The sequence below is a fragment of the Podarcis pityusensis genome (assembly GCF_964106645.2).
Source record: "Podarcis pityusensis genome assembly, chromosome: 3".
NCBI lineage: Eukaryota > Metazoa > Chordata > Lepidosauria > Squamata > Lacertidae > Podarcis > Podarcis pityusensis.
This window is the reverse complement of record NC_138026.1, coordinates 58,240,051-58,257,339: the sequence shown is the minus strand read 5'-3', so window position 1 is coordinate 58,257,339 and position 17,289 is coordinate 58,240,051. Positions and strand designations below refer to the sequence as shown.

At 43.6% G+C, this 17,289-nt stretch overlaps 1 protein-coding gene across 5 annotated transcripts in view; it reads left to right on the top strand.

Moving 5' to 3' along the window:
- ARHGAP18 (Rho GTPase activating protein 18) overlaps positions 1–17,289 on the top strand; it is a 66,906-nt gene that overhangs the window by 16,549 nt on the left and 33,068 nt on the right. The window contains exon 1 of one of the 5 annotated variants that reach the window (XM_080999658.1): positions 548–737. The exons of 2 other annotated variants lie outside the window; for them this stretch is intronic. In XM_080999658.1, the coding sequence (XP_080855784.1) occupies positions 622–737 (116 nt within the window). In that variant the 5' untranslated portion in view covers positions 548–621. Of the gene's footprint in view, positions 1–547; positions 738–12,623; positions 12,713–17,289 lie in introns of those variants that run through there. 2 more of the 5 variants (XM_080999657.1, XM_080999659.1) reach the window with 2 other exon arrangements.

Genomic DNA, 17,289 nt, shown 5'->3' with positions numbered 1-17,289 from the left:
CTAGCAAGTCAGTGAGCTGAGTGCACCTGACTTAGCACAGTAGCGGGATCAATCCTGGTTTCCATGTAGCGAGCAAGGAACGTCCCGCTAAAGCGGCGAGGAAACGCTGGGATGCCCATGCGTGGCAATCATAGATAGGCTTGTGCCACGGCGTCCTGAGATCCCTGCGCTGAGAGAAGGAAACCTGCGAGCAAGGGGTTAAGAAGCGTTGCACGGAAGACACAATCACTTGGCAAGGAGGAGGTGGAGGAAACTAAAGGGAGAAAAAAGAAGAGGCAAAGCGACGCTCCCGGCTGGGGTGGGGAAAGGCCGGCGTAAAATCTCTCCGCGCGAAGAATATATGAGCGTAAACATGTGGCTGACTCATGAAAAGGCCGCCCGAGAGCAAGACTCGCTTGGAAAAAAGGCGGCCGGAGTACTCGGCCCAGGCTGCGAAGATCTCATTGGAGGCGGTCCGGACGGAGGCTGGTCCTCCCCTCGCCCGCGACGCCCAGTGCGAAGCGCAGCCTCGCCTCCGAGGGGGCGGGCCCGCGGCCAGCTAATACGCCCCGCGGCCGGGCGAGGCAGGAACTTCGCCGGCGCTGCGCTCAGTCCAGGAACAACGATGCCCTCGCCCGCATCATGAGCCGCTGGTCTGCTTCCCAGGGGGTGGTGCTCACAGCCTATCACCCCAGCAGCGCCGATGCCGAGGCGCCGGGAAGCAGCGCCAAGGAGGCGGCGGGCGCGTCCCCCGTAAGGTAAGGAAGGGGCGACCGCGGCAACTCCGCGGGTGGTTCTCGTGGAGGAGGACAAGGGAGGGCTGCTTGCCTGCCTGCTTACCTGTTGACGTAGGCAGGGTGGCTGGAGCCAGGTACAAAAGGCTGCCTCTCTCGAAGGGCTGCGTCAGGCCATGTGACCAAAGTTTAAAGGACGGTCAGGAGGAATGCCAGCAGCTCCACCACCCTGGGGCGCGGCTGCCGAGCGTGCAACAGGTGGAAAGCGAAGGCTAATGCTGGCTGGGGTTTGTAAACCGCTTGGAGCGCTTGTTTTGCTTTGTTCTGTAGGAGCAAGCGGCGTATAAATTTTGTGTGTGGGGGGGGGGGGAGAGGAGGAATAAGATAGTGTACTAAATACTGGAGGGTAGCGCATCCAAAGCAAAAGTCCTGAAGTTCAGCCAGCGGCACCTGCATGTTCGATTTCTGGAGGAGGAATAACATCGTCTGGCCCTTACACTCCGATCCTAAGCATGTTTTCCTCTAAATGTGTCATGCCGATTTTGAGTTTATTTCGATGTAGGCATTATTTATTTCTTATATTTAGCATGATTAGTATGCTGCTTGACGAAACATTAACTATTTAAGAGGTTTACCTAGAATTAGTCTTCTTTCAATTTCTCTTATAAATGTAGTTATAAAAAATTATGTGTGAAAAGGGATTTTCCTTCCAAGTAACTACAAGGATCCAGCAATGAATGGAAGGTGTTGGTGGGGGAAAAGCTGAGCTACCTTATGGCAGAGGGAGGCACTAGCTTTCTGTTCATTCTCTTCTGGGACTGCCTATGGAAAAAAGAAACAGCATTTTGTATTGTTAAAAGGAAGAACACACACATTTAAACCGCTTTCAATAATTATTTCTAAGAATAGCAAGAGTAAATTATTAGGCTATTTTACAAGTACAAATATCCCCTTTCCCATTGCTTGTCGTGGTGCAAACAGTATTTCCTGCAATGTGCGCTTTGGTTCCCCCTCCCCATCGTTTCCCCCCAATGAGCTCAATACATTTTTATTACTCTGAGGTGTGTGTCAAAATACTGACTGCATAAACTAGAGGCAGACAGGAAAGCTTGCTTGAAAATAGAATGAATACTCTTGGAATGGAGTCTTTTGCTCCTGAAGGCACCTATGTGGGGTTTGGGAGGAAAGGCAAGTGTGAAGTAGAAGAGTTTCAACAGGATTGGGGCATATTCAACCTCTGTTCACTGTGTCCTGATATAGGTGTGTGTTCCAAGGAAAGCGGGTTTTCTTACAATAGCAGGTTTTAGTTTTGCAATGATGATTCTTATTCCAGGGTGGGGGACCTCAATACTGAAGAGGGCCTATTTGTCTGACCCTCAGGACTCTTCCTGGGCCATGACCTGCCTCAGGCTAGATTCCTCACTGGTACTCCTCTGCACTCTACTCAGTTCCTTCTGCCTCCCTAGAATGTGTCTTCAAACTGATCTAATACCTCCTCCTAGATGGAGAGTCAGTCTCTCTCTCTCTCTCTCTCTCTCTCTCTCTCTCTCTCTCTCTCTCTGTGTGTGTGTGTGTGTGTGTATGTAGAGAAATGCCTGGTTTTTGTGTGGCTGGAATGGCAATAGTATTAATACAAATAAATGGTGTGACTGTACTTGGAATCCTGTGTACATGTCTGGTCACCTCACCTCAAAAAGGATATTAGAGCTGGAAAAGGTGTGTAAAAGAACAACCAAAATGATTATCGGATTGGAAGAATTGCCCTATGAGGAAAAGTTACTACTTTTTAATTTAGAGAAAAGGCAAGTAGGGGGAGGGGTTACGATAGAGCGATACAGAATTATACATGGTGTGGATAAAGTGTACAGAGAAATGTTTTTCTCCCACCCTCTCAATACTAAAACCTGGGGCAGTGCAAAGAAGCTGAATGCTGGAAGTTGCATGACAGACACAAGGAAGTACTTTTTCACCTGGCTTAAATGGCTTTACAAGAGAATTAGACAAATTCATGGCGAATAAGGCTCTCAGCGGCTGCTAACCACAATGGCTATGTTCTGCTTCCACGGTTGGAGCCAGTATGCGTCTGAATACTAGGTGCCGGGAATCACAGGTGGGAAGAGTGTTTTGCTCAGAGCCTGCTTTGGGTCTTCCCATAGGCATCTCATTGGCCACTGTGAGAACAGAGTGCTGGACCAGACAGTCCTTTGGCCTGATCCAGCAGGCTCCATTCACTTTTGCCTGTACTCCTTGCATGTTGTTGGCCTATAAATAAATAAACTCAGATTTATTAAGGCAAGAACCTTTATTACACGAACCAAAAAGTCACAAAGCAGTGTGCCAGCTTTTGAATCCCCCTTGATCAGGACACAGGGTGCGCTGTGGGTTAAACCACAGAGCCTTGGGCTTGCCAATCAGAAGGTCGGTGGTTCGAATCCCTGTGATGGGGTGAGCTCCCGTTGTTCGGTCCCTGCTCCTGCCAACCTAGCAGTTCGAAAGTACGTCAAAGTGCAAGTAGATAAATAGGTAAACAGTGTTTCCGTGCGCTGCTCTGGTTCGCCAGAAGCAGCTTAGGCATGCTGGCCACATGAGCTGTATGCCGCCGCCCTCGGCCTATAGAGTGAGATGAGTGCACAACCCCAGAGTCATCCGTGACTGGACCTAATGGTCATGGGTATCTTTACCTTTACCTTTACCTAATCAGGCTAGTTGTTAAGAAACAACAACACCGGGGGACGGGGGAGACCAGCCTGCTGGTGGTAATCAAGCCACCTACACCTGCAACCTGTGAGTTCTAAGATGGATCACGGCAGGATCTGGTGGACATTCAAATGAGGCCCCTTCAGGTGCTTTTGGGTTTCATGTTGCATCCATGCCTCTTGAGAAGAAACTTATAGTGGTGGAGTCCCTGTCTCTGCAGATATAGTGACTAGCTATTGCTACAGCTGTTGCCGCAAATAATCTTGATGAGATCAGCGCCTGTGTTGCTAAATTGAAATTTCGAGTTGAGCATCTGAATCCCATGAGCCTGCCAGCATTGTTACAGTGTCACTAAGCACTCCTTCTCTGGGATGGGAAGGAAGTCACTTCCTCTTGAGCGGCTGCTTTTTCTAATCCTCCCCCACACCAGATGTGCTTAATAAGGCTTCATTCCAAGGAAGCATTTGAGCGCTTAGTTTTACACCGCTTTCCTCACAAGCCCAAAGTTATGTCCAGATGCAACATGAGGTTATTTTGATGTGACATGAAGAAATGTTGTTTGGCTGTTTGAATGCTTAGCATACACTTTTTATGATAATCTGCATGGGATTTATTGTGCGAAGCAAGATGCAAGGGTTTCATGGTCGTCCCCCCTCCCGAAGCCCAGCTGGGTTTTCTGTTGCTTTAACATGGTTAATCAGGTTCTAATCCCATTCATAAAACTTGAGCAATGGAAAATGAAAATGGGGCTTGTGTGTATGGAATCCGTTACGCTAGCAACTGTAAACTTAAGTGTCATCAAATTAGAATTCCAATATAGAAAAAACAGCTGTGTACTGCAGTGTAATAGAGTTCTGCAGATACTCTGGAAAAGTGCAATCTGAGATCAGAGTTGTATGTTTTTCCCTATTTGGGAATGGCACCTCCAGGAAGTGATTTGGAGTGGGAAAATGACACAGGGTTATCCCTTTTCATCTGGCACCCCCCTCTACCCTTGTATTTGCCCTAAATTTTTTTTAAAAAACCCATTGGGAGTTCCAATCATAGATCTCTTGCTGCCACGTTTCGTTTGGTATGGCTGTTTCACATTGCCATGTGGGATAGTGCCAGCTACTTGGTCTCCAGGAGAACAAGTGAAACAGATTTGGTGAGAATGAATCATGTGTCTTATCTGATATGTCAGAGGTTACAGTGATACTTAGACCTGCAGTAAAGTGATGAGATTAAAAATGTGCCAACAAGTGTTGCTCGTTGATAAGGTAGCAATGTGATATGTATAGAATCACATCTTCACTTGTAAAGAATTTTGTTTTTGCTGCTATACTGTAATATATGTCCTTTTAGGATAAAAAGAATGATATCTGATGGTTCTGAAATGCTTTTGAATTCCATGTGATTATTCTGAAGTAAATGGTTATATTGGTACATCTTGATACGAGCTGCCCTTTTGCTGTGCAGCTGGATTTGTAAGAGCCATGTGTGCTCTGACAAATGATGGTTTGTCATGGTTTTATTCCCAGGACAAAAGTACATGTGATGCATGTGATCATCTGCAGTCAGGGGACTTATTTCTGACTAAACATGTCTCTTGCATAGAGGAGGCAAAAGTTTGTGGAGCACAACTAGGCAGAGGATTATCGTGGTGGGCCAGGAGAAGCATTTTTTTCCTACCTATTCATATATGAAAATGCTACATTGGCTTTTCCAGTCTCTGTTGGGGTCCTAAAAGGATCTGTTGTTGGTTCTATGCTCTTTCCATGTTGTCCATGGGTGACCTCATCAAATCCCATGCCTTACAGTGTCACCTAAATGCAGATAATGTCCAGCTTCCTCTACCCCAGAACTGCTTCTCCAGAACTCAGGTCTCACATCTCCAACTGTCTCTGTTTGGATGCTCTCTCTTTTGTGTCCAAGACTAGACTTCTTGTCAACCTTCGTGTGCTGTCTGGCCCCCACCACTGGCATTCCTATGAAGGAACGTGGTGGCCTTGGGCTGAAAAAGGTTCACCATCCCTTTTTTACCTGCAAGGAAAATTCAGGCAGAATAAACAGAAAGAACTAGAGGATATGATAGATAATAGACCTCTTATGATCTTAGATAACAGACCTCTTAGGATCTGTTCTGAGGGGAAACGTTTTAATAGTATTTTTGAGATGAATAGATTTCGTATGAAAGATTTTATGGTAGCCTTTTCTAATAGAAATTTTATGTAGAAAGTTTGTCTCAATAATGTCAAGGCCAATGGCTAGTGCAATATTTAATGATGCTAAGAAACTATTATGCTGCAAGCCTGTTCCCATTTATTTATAAAATATTTCTTACCCACTTTTCAGCATAAGGTCTCAGAGTGCATTACAACCATATAATCACATAACATTAAAATCCAATAAAGCAAATGAAAACAAACCAAAGAATGTGCATCAAACAATAGAGGTGGGTCACAAAAAAACAAAATACCTTAACTGTCAAAGGCCTAGGGTAAAGAGTTGTGACTTCAGCAAATGACAGAAACTATGAAGATTAATATTGATTCACCTCCATTGGAATGGATTTCTGCATTTTGGAAGCTGCCCCAAAGAATGCAGTGCTCTGTGCTTCCAGGGGTGGTTAAACTGTCACCTTAACACCTCGGAGAGTCTATAGGGTAGGAGGCAGTCCTTCAGATATTTGGGACCTAAATCGTTTAGGGGTTAAACACCAATGTGAGCACGTTTAGTTGGGCCTGGAAACTTATTTAAGAGTAAGCCCCCTTGATCTCTGCAGGACTTGTATCTGAGATGTGTATAGTATTGCACTCTTGTAATGCTGCGTGAGAAGGGACAGTGTTTGTGAAGACACAATGAGTAACCTGTTGGCCTTGCGTGCTTGAACTCTGTTCATTTGATAGCCAAATTCTGCTAAGCAACCTTTTAACAATAGAAGCTGGAGCCAATAGGATAATGGCATGGACAAAAACTGCTGTCTAGGCTGTCTTAACACAGAGACAGATGCTATGAAAATGAAGGGCTGAATTTCTGAACTGCTGACATTTGAATGATCACCAAGCTACTGAATCCTTGATGAAACATCATCTTGTGCCTGTTCAAACTTCTGGACAGTCTTCTCTCATTGACAATTTGTAAATTTTCCCTCAGGTTGTTGGTGTATTTTTAACTTGTGCACTATGTTTTTCACTCACTCACCAACTAATCAGCTAATGCTTTCTCCACCTAGATTTGCCAACAGTTTGCAGCCTTCTATAATCAGTTGTAGATACCAAAATTTATTATCTTATACCTGTCTGTGCTTTTGAACATGAGTGTATTGTAAGATGGAGCCTGGTGTCAGAGGGCACAGGTGTACATTTCCAGTGTAGCCTGATGTTCAGCTCTGAATTGCCAGTGTTCTCCAAACCTGTTGGTTTTACGCCACTCCTGCCCTCCAATTTTTTAGCAGAAAAATAATGCCAGATAGATAAGTCTTTTACTTCCACTTTATCCAGAATTGTTTCTGCCCAGTTGTTGATGCATCATCTTAAAATACTTTGTTCCCAACTACTGAAAAAAAAACAATTGTTTGGTGTAATAAATCTGTTGTGTAATGGCACACAACTGGTTTTATCATTAACATACCTTGGCATTGTTACTCAAAAATAAATGTATTTGATTTTTTTCCTTTTAAGGCATTGTTCAGATCAAGTTTTCCTGTTTCCTTTTAAATTAACAATGGCTTCCTCATCTACAGGAAATAAGGTGGATTTTGTTACAAGCATCTGTCCCACAGATCCCACAGATAAATAAACACATGTTCATAAAATATGAAGTGGAGGAAGAGGCTATAATTTTTTTAAAAATAAAAATTATAGCCTCTTCCTTCACTTCAAATTTTAATGATTTAAGCAAAATGCATTAGGTGAGGTTGATTTACACCACAGGAGAAAGGTTGTATGGAACTTGATATAAGCCCTGTGCTCCATGTTCTTAAAAGTGTGTATGCTGAACTTGTGTAAGAGCAAAGGTGGTTTTAGGGTAGTGTGACTGGTTTGGCAGGACTGGGTACCAGTGCCATTGGGACCCACAACAGTGATGTAGAAAGGAGCTTGATAGGTAAGGGAACGCTGAATTTTAGCATAACACAGGGCACTGCTGAAATTTGAGAGCTGCTGGTAAGAGCAAGATCCTGGCTTGATCAGTGCACTCTCCAATATAAGTGACTTCAAAATGCATTTTGTGTAAAGGTTTCTGCCCCTGTTGGCCTAAAATAAAGATTCCACCTTCAAAAGCCAATAGTAAATATGTGTAAAATTCTGGTTACCTCATCTGGTTTCCTGCTTGGCAGGGGGTTGGACTCGATGGCCCTTGTGGTCTCTTCCAACTCTATGATTCTATGATTCTCCCAAAAGGATATTGTAGAGTTGGAAAAGGTACTGAAAAGAGGAACCAAAATGATCAAGGGGCTGGAGCAACTCCACCATGACAAAAGGTTGCAACTTTTCAGTCTTTTTAGTTTAGAAAATTGTATGTGGTGTGCAGCAGGTGGATAGAGAAAAGATTTTCTTGCTCATAATTCTAGAAACGAGACATTCTGTTGAAGCTGAATATTGGAAGTTTCAGGATGGAGAAAAGGGAGTGGTACACAGCACATAATTAAAGTTTTGGAATTTGCTACCAAAAAGTAGAGCGATGGCTGCTAATGTGGATGGCATTAAAAGGGGATTAGGCAAATTAATTGACAATAAGGCTATTGGCCATTATGGTTGTGTACTGCCTCCAGTTGAGGCAGCATGTGTTGGACTATCAGTTTATGGAAATCACAAGGGAGGAGAATGCTGTTGCAGTCGGGTTCCCCAGAAGAGTCTGGTTGACCAATGAGAGTACAGGATGCTGGATTAGATAGGACTTTAGTCTGATCCAGCAAAGTCTTCTCTTAGGTTTACAAGAAGAGGGTAAAGATTGCATGCTTGATGCGTCATAACCAATTAGTGTAGGAATCCACACATCATTGCAATTCGATATTGGAGCATGTGTCCTGTGGCAGATGGGTTCCTCCACATACCCTTTTGTGAATGCATTGGTAGATCTTCAGTGGAAAAGTGCAGCGGAAATGAGAATTTTCAGACAGATTTGGAAATAGGTGATGGCTTTGTCCAGCTATTGACACCTTTGACATCTTGGGATGCTTCAGTTCTTAAACCCTGAGCATTGTAAGCTCAGTAATAGGTGGTCAGACTTTTTGTTGGGCTTGTATTTATTTGGAAGAGAACCAAAATGTTTAAATATATTCACCGTGTTTGTTTATTTTAGTGCAGAATGGAACATTTGCTTTAGTTTTGAGTGACACTCAGGATCTTTAATGCCTTTCTGATACCTGAAATCTTCATTGTAAAAACAACTTTTTCTATCAAAAAGCAAATATTTGAACAATTACCATTATTTACAAGAGTCAATGAGTAGAGGCAAAATTGTTTTCACTTGTTTGCATTGGCACTTGCCATAAATACTGTATTGGAGTTATAAATTCTTTAGCTACTGAAGGAATACCTGTTAGCAAGGCAAATCATAAATCTGGCCTCTATGTGCAGGGGAGGAGTTTGAGTTTTGCGCTTATTTAACCTTTGATACATGACCCTGCAGTAAAAGTATTTGAAGAAGCAATGTTGAAAGAGGTGTGATTAATAAGATTTGGTTTCCTATACAACACTTTGTGGGACTGACAGGGATTGCTGCTTTTAATGAAGTGATTTCTGGCAGACTACGGAGATCTCCTGATAGATTATTTCTTGCATTTCTGTCCTTATCATCAAATGGCATGAGATATGAATATAGACTTCAAACCTGAGTAAGCATTGATATGCAAATGGAAAGCTATTGAGAATTTTTGTGTGTGAGAGAGAGGGGGGAGGAGGAGGAGAAGAAGTGAAAAGAAAGATTTATGTTCTTGTGCTACATGCCTTGTCATTCTATATATGTACTTTAAAAAATGCCTATTGATAGCGCCAAAGCATTCAGCTAATCCCCAGAGGTTACTGATTTGAAGTGATAACATCTTTCAGTGTATCTGATTGTACAGTGGTACCTCGGGTTAAGTACTTAATTCGTTCCGGAGGTCCGTTCTTAACCTGAAACTGTTCTTAACCTGAAGCACCACTTTAGCTAATGGGGCCTCCTGCTGCTGCTGTGCCGCCGGAGCACGATTTCTGTTCTCATCCTGAAGCAAAGTTCTTAACCCGAGGTACTATTTCTAGGTTAGCGGACTCTGTAACCTGAAGCGTATGTAACCTGAAATGTATGTAACCCGAGGTACCACTGTATATGCATACATGAGGCATTGACACCAATCTATGCCTATGTGATTCCTTCACAAGTGAATGTATTTCGCCTTCAAACCCCCTTCCTGTGCTTTGGTTCTGCATGATCCATTCCCTTTCTTAGGTTTTCAAATACTATGGAAGATGTTGGTGAACTAGTAAGGGCTAGTGTAGTTGTTAGAATGTCAGACGAGTCCTTGGGAGACTCGAGTTCAAATTCCCACTCAGCTATGAAGCCTATTGGGTGAGTCATTTCCTTTCAGCCAAGCTACCTTGCAGTCTTCTTGTGAGGATAAAATGGGGTTGGGGAAAGAAATTTTACTCCTTATCACAATATGCAAGTTGAAGGACATTGTGTGTGGAAGACTGGGAACAAGAGAAGTAGCAAAAAACTGTGGCAGTCACTGTACTCCTTTATTTAACTCTGCTTGGATTTTGTTCAGTTTCACAAGCCACTGCCTTCACTGTTTTTAACCAACTACAAATGTTTTGTTGTTGTTGTTGTGGTTATTATTGTAAATTAAAATTTACATCAGGTTTTCCGCATAAGGTTCTGGGCTCCACTTGTATGTAGATAAAATATACCGTATTTTTCGCTCTATAACACGCACCCGACCATAACACGCACGTAGTTTTTAGAGGAGGAAAATCCGTAGGCATACCACCCGTAGGCATTCCCTCCATAACACGCACAGACATTTCCCCTTACTTTCTAGGAGGAAAAAAGTGAGTGTTATGGTGCAAAAAATACGGTATATTCCCAAGCGATTGCAATTGGGGATATATTTTCGTATGGTAGTAGGTTAATCAGTGTAGGTGATACACATTTTAATACCATTTATAAACTGCAGTAAAAATTTAAACAGCCCCTTTCCACAAATTTACTGGCCAATACAGTTCGGCAAAATGTTTAAGAGCATCCTTCCTCCTAGCAAGGATTCCAGAGGCAGCCATTTCCACCAAGCAGGGCATTCTACTCCTTTACTCTGCAGAATTTTAGAAGGATAGGTGCAGGGATTAGAGAAGTATGATAAGTGATAAACTATCTGAGGCTTTGTTTTTTCTGTTCAGTTGATACCAGTTCCTTCCCTCTGAAAAGGCACTGTGAATGAAAGTGCAAAGGAAGTCTCTGGTAAAGTTATTTTTCTGGCTGGAGACTGAAATGGTCAGTCACAAATCTGTATGTACTCTTTCCTCCTGCCCAGTGTTTTCCTTTAGTGGAGACAAGTGAGGTGGGAGAATTTAACCATTTTCAACTGATGATTTGGGAGGATGCAGGCAAAATAGCATCCATCTCCTAGGAGGACCCGAAGCTTTGGAATCAGTTTTTTCATTCAGGAAATAAAATACAGTGGTATCTTGGTTCTCAAACGCCTTGCTTCTGAAACAACTTGAAACCCAAACACAGCAAACCCAGAAGTAAGTGTTCCGGTTTGCAAACTTTTTTTGGAAGTTGCACGTGCTCTGCTTTGAGTGTTACGCTTCCAATTTGAGTGCCACCCTTCCGTTTGGAGTGCCACGTTTCCATTTCTGTTTGGAGTGTTACGCTTCCAATTTGAGGGTTACGTTTCCGATATGAGTGTTACACTTCCATTTTGAGTGCCACACTTCCGTGTGGAGTGTTACACTTAACATCCGTCTGTTTTTTGCCATTTATTTTGCATTTGTGTGGCTCTTTTTGTGTGTGTGTGACTGCGTGGAACCCAATTCAGCTACCGATTGATTGATTGTGTGACTGCAGTACATTGTTTATTGCTTTCATTTTATGGATCAATGGTCTCATTAGATAGTAAAATTCATGTTAAATTGCTTTTTTTGGGATTGTTATTAAAAATCTGGAACGGATTAATCCATTTTCCATTACTTTCTGTCGGAAAGCGTGCCTTGGTTTTGGAACGCTTTGGTTTTCGAATGGACTTCTGGAATGGATTAAGTTTGAGAACCAAGGTACCACTGTAAGTGAGAGAAGCCTTGTAGAAAGGAATACTTTTCTTTCTTTATTCTATCAATGTTAATATGCATGATAGCTGTCAATCACACTTTAAAGCTGTACAAGTTGGAGAGGGGCTGCAGCTCAGTGACATATAGTATATAACATCTCCAATTAGGTCTTGAAGTATCCCCTGACTGACTGAAACTTTGGAGAGCAGCTGCCAGCCAGTGTCAACAATACTGAGCTAAATGAGCCAATCGTCTGGCTTGGCATTAGGCAGCTTCCTATGTTCCTGTACCTGAGCAGCACACATTATTTGCATATTCAACTGGTACTGCTGATTTGCAAGAGGCGATGCAAATTTGATGCATGCATAACTAGATAATGCAATGTTATATACTGTGTTTTCTACACAGTGCTCTTCAACATCTTTTCTTCAAATCAATGCTTGGTTTGGAAGGTGGAGAAATGCCAGATTCAGGTGTATAACATTTTAAAGGGCATCTTATCTCTAAGGAATTTAGCAATTTCCCCAGCACACTTGAGTTAACCGGATTTGTTTAATAACTTGTAGCAATAATTCTAGAAAATAGCATTTTTGTATACAGAAGTTATTCCTATATAGGAGAAAAAACATTTGACAGTGTGGTAGACTTCTTCCAAGAGTCCAGCAGATTTTCCTTGTACCAAAACCATTGTGTTCTTTCCCTAGAAAGTAAACAAGATTTGCAGAAAAACACAGTGATAAATGTTAGGACTGTAGCAGAAACAAAGGAGGCTTTTTTTAAACAAACATTTTTGATGGTTCTAAACTCTATGGATTTTGAAAAAATGAAAGCAAACTATTGGTTCTTTCCCATCCAGTTCATGTTTTGTTGAAATATCAAAACAATTGTGTAAGAAAATAACATAATACATTATTTTTGGAATCCCAGAATCTTATTGTCCCTAGACGACTCACCCTAGTCTGCTTAGGAGTGCTTGTGTAAAATCTGGAACATTGCCATAATGACAAGGGAACATCATGTGAAGGGAAGAATAGAGAAAACCAGAAACCTTGGATATGACTTAGTTACCATATAGTAACTTTTGGAAACGCTAAAAGCTAAAAACTGTTAAATTATAAGCTAAAACATTGTTTACCACAGTGATTTGCATTTCAGCATCTTCTTTCTTAGATTGCAAGTTTCATTTCCTCACTCTTAGGGCTCTAGACTGGATGCTACATGTGCCATATTTCATGTCTATATGCTACTTTACTACTTGCCATCATTATATCATGCATTTGCCTGTTCTCATCTGGCAGCAACCAATGATGTCAAGCGAGTGTAAGTGAAAAGCAGTATTGTGGTAGCACCATTGCAGTGAGGTTTACCAGACACTTGAAGGAAAATTAACTTGCTGGTTTTGGTGGAAACTGGAAATTTAACATCCTTTCTGATTTGGCCCTTTGAGGCAAGTCTCACATGATTAAGGTATGGTACAGTTCTCAATTATATATGTGTGTATTTATGTATGTACTGCTTGAATCAGCCTCACATAGAAATCTTGCTGTGTGGAAAGCGAGTGTTGGAGAGGTGGTTTCCAGCTTGACCTTCACCTTCGTATCTTAACTAAACATATGCAGGAATTTCCACCTATCTGTATTTAATATATGAATAGACTCTAGAATAACTTAGGAATCATTGTAACTTTCCACGAGCTAGATTGGATCTCCAAAGAAGGCCAGTGGCCAGGGCCCAGCTAAGTGAGCGCCCAAGAGGACAGAACTGAAATCCAAGAATAATAGAGCCTCAAAATGGTGCAAAGAAATAATTTTTTAAATCAAACATAGTTCTTTTAAAATACTCAATGTATTTTGGATGAAAGTAACCTTCAGGAGTATTTATAAAAGCAACAACCCTCACTCACCTTAGTGGGGCTACGATGGCATAAGTTCTACTGGAGATAGCATAGGACTAGTACTTTAAGGGATTTATGGTATATCTTCTGTAGCAGATGAAAGCCTTTGACAGGAATATTACACTGTTTTTGTGTGTTTGTATTAAAGCCAATAGATGGGCGAATAACTCTGTTAAGAACTGTGGGTAAACCTGTTTTAAAACTCTGGTGGCACAGCTGTGGACTGATTTTGTAATATCTGACTGAAGCCCCAATATCAGAAAGGAACAAATGTAACTTCTTATCATGACTGTAACAATCAGTTGTGACTCTGTGAAGGATTCTGTTTATCTTGCAACTATGCAAGCAACTGCTGAGGGTTACATGCCAAAGGAAAGCCCCAGAGAGTATTTATGTACATTCCATCAATCTTTAACTGCTTAGCAGTTGGAGTGTGAATAGTTTTTATGACAATTTACCCTGAAACTGACGCTTGTGCTTTTGTGAGTCAAGCAGACACTTGGGTGCTTCCTGGGTCATGCTGTGTCCACTAATACTTCTTCTGCAAACTGGAAAAATGTTTGAGTAGTGGGAAGGAGAAGATAATACAAGAATACTCCCCTTGATGTTCACTACTGCACTTTTGAAAGTTAGTTCTGTGTGCAGATTGCTGGATCTCTACCCAGCTGATAATGCTGTGCCAAAAAGGGCCAAATTAGATGCTGTGTGTGAAACTTGTGAATAGTTTTCCAGTGCTTTGCTGTGAACTGAGACACAGCATGTAAGTCTGCAGTCAGGAACAGAGGAACAGAAAAGAGGGGTCTTTTGTTTGTTTAGAAATGTTTGCTGTAATACATGACATCTAAATAGCAGGAACAGCGAAGGAAGTCTGTGAAACTGTTTTGAGATGTGTTAATATGTATTGTGATAGATTCAGATTGTTTTGGTCTATGAACAGCTGCATTATCCACCATCAGCCTTTGAGTAATTTTCAAGATGCATTTTTGTTAATAGCAATGATTTTAAGAAGACACTAGTGATACAGGGTGCAGCTATTTAAAAATAGCATTAGAACATCTGTGTTTAAGAAGACACAACTTCTGTAAAATATTTTTTGTAAAAAAATTTTTCCACAAGTCGTTCATTCACTAGTTGCTGATTTCCCCCAGATTTTTTCTTCAGACATCAACTAATTTAATTTCTCAATAAATTATTTCAGAATATTGTTTCTTCTGTCTGCCATAGTAAAGCCCAGATTCTAGACCTGCAATTATATAGGCATTGCGCTTTGCATGAATGCAGATTTTCTTCTATCTTCCAACATGATATAAACGGTAGCTCAACACTCTTGACTTCCATAAGCAAAGCAGCCTACAATGAGTTATTTTGCAACTGGAAAATAGGTCTGTCACAAGTGCACTGCTATCCCTTTTAGTTCTACTGGATTAAAATTAGAAAAGGTATATGTAATGTTTTAGGGTCCTATGTCATGAGCTAGGCCAGTATTAGCTATCATTTCTTAAGTTAAACCGTTTCCATTTTCTCTTGGGTCTAGATTCCGCAGGAACTGTGGCCATAGTAGCAATGCAGTTGGTTTTAGGTTTCCAGCAATTTAGTTTATACAGTACGCATGTGTATTTTTAATTTTTTGTGTGTGATCCGTGAGAAACTTCCTTCTCTACCCCAGCCATTATATCCTGCTAACTTATTGTTACCCTATTGCCTTTAACTACCAGGAATTGCTGTGAAGGTAATTGGTATCCCTTGAGCTACTGTTACATTAATCTGCACAGGACATAGAAAACCCAGTTAGCGCAAACCTTTTGTGAATGGGTTTCCGTGCACCTTTCCTCTGTGATACTGATTGGTTCTAACCTCCTAGGGAGAATGGGCATGAGTAGACTCAGAAGTCATGGAAAGTTCAGGGTTTGTTTGTTTTTTCTCTTCCTGGTGTGCCTACCTAAAGGATTGTCACGGATGGTCATTCATAGTCAGGAGTTGCTATGTCATATTGAATTCATGGAAATGAATTTACAGAGTAATGCCTTTTTCATTGCTATATCCAGTGCTTTTTTTTCTAAAAAAAATGTTTACAAGTACTCTCATTTTCCTACTCATATTGAAATACTGCCCCTCAATGAGGCCAAACTTAGATACACAATGTTTAGGGGTATGTGTCCCCCTGCGTCCCCCCCCCCAAGATAGATTTGTTGGAGCAGGAAATTTAAGAGGGAGGAATGTATTTAAATGATGTAAAAGAGGAAACATGTTTTCTTACACACACACACTAGGCTGTGACCTTTAGACTTGCTTTTCTAGGAGTTAGCTCCATATAGCTCAATGAGTAGGTGCACATTGTGTGGCAAAATGTCTTGCCTTTGCCACTGTGGTTCACATAGAAAGCTACATTTCTTTAAAAAGTAGGAACTACAGAAACTAAAGTCCTGCGTCAAGCTGAATGCCAGGGTGAACTTCAGAATATTGAACTTGTTTTCTTCAGTTCAGCACAAGCTGTCCCAGGAGAGCTGATTCATATTTGAAGTGTTTATATCTAAATACAGCTACAAAGTGATAAACAATTCAATTAGCTATTGCCCTACTCTGGGAAAAAAACTACCGTATTTTTCGTTCTATAGGACGCACCGGTCCATAGGACGCACCTCGTTTTTTTGGGGGGGGGAATGAATAAAAAAAATTATTCCCCCCCCCCGCGGCTGCCGCCCCAAGCCTCGCGTGCTTCGGGCTGCAGGCTACCGCCCCAAGCCTCGCGCGCTCGGCGGGACCTCCCACCGGGCGCGCGAGGCTTGCAGACACTCGCCCGAAGCACGGGGAGCCCTCCGGAGGGCTCCCCGTGCTTCGGGCGACAGACTGCCGCCCCAAGCCTTGCGCGCTCGGCGGGACCTCCTGCCGGGCGCGCAAGGCTTGCAGACACTCGCCCGAAGCAAGGGGAGCCCTCCAGAGGGCTCCCCGTGCTTCGGGCGACAAGCTGCAGCCCCAAGCCTTGCGCGCTGGGCGGGACCTCCTGCCGGGCGCGCAAGGCTTGCAGACACTCGCCCGAAGCACGGGGAGCCCTCCGGAGGGCTCCCCGTGCTTCGGGCGACAGGCTGCAGCCCCAAGCCTTGCGCGCTGGGCGGGACCTCCTGCCGGGCGCGCAAGGCTTGCAGACACTCGCCCGAAGCACGGGGAGCCCTCCGGAGGGCTCCCCGTGCTTCGGGCGACAGGCTGCAGCCCCAAGCCTTGCGCGCTGGGCGGGACCTCCTGCCGGGCGCGCAAGGCTTGCAGACACTCGCCCGAAGCACGGGGAGCCCTCCGGAGGGCTCCCCGTGCTTCGGGCGACAGGCTGCAGCCCCAAGCCTTGCGCGCTGGGCGGGACCTCCTGCCGGGCGCGCAAGGCTTGCAGACACTCGCCCGAAGCACGGGGAGCCCTCCGGAGGGCTCCCCGTGCTTCGGGCGACAAGCTGCAGCCCCAAGCCTTGCGCGCTGGGCGGGACCTTCTGCCGGGCGCGCAAGGCTTGCAGACACTCGCCTGAAGCACGGGGAGCCCTCCGGAGGGCTCCCCGTGCTTCGGGCGACAAGCTGCCGCCCGAAGCCTCGCGCGCTCGGCGGGACCTCCTGCCGGGCGCGCAAGGCTTGCAGACACTCGCCCGAAGCACGGGGAGCCCTCCGGAGGGCTCCCCGTGCTTCGGGCGACAGGCTGCCGCCCCAAGCCTTGCGCGCTGGGCGGGACCTCCTGCCGGGCGCGCAAGGCTTGCAGACACTCGCCCGAAGCATGGGGAGC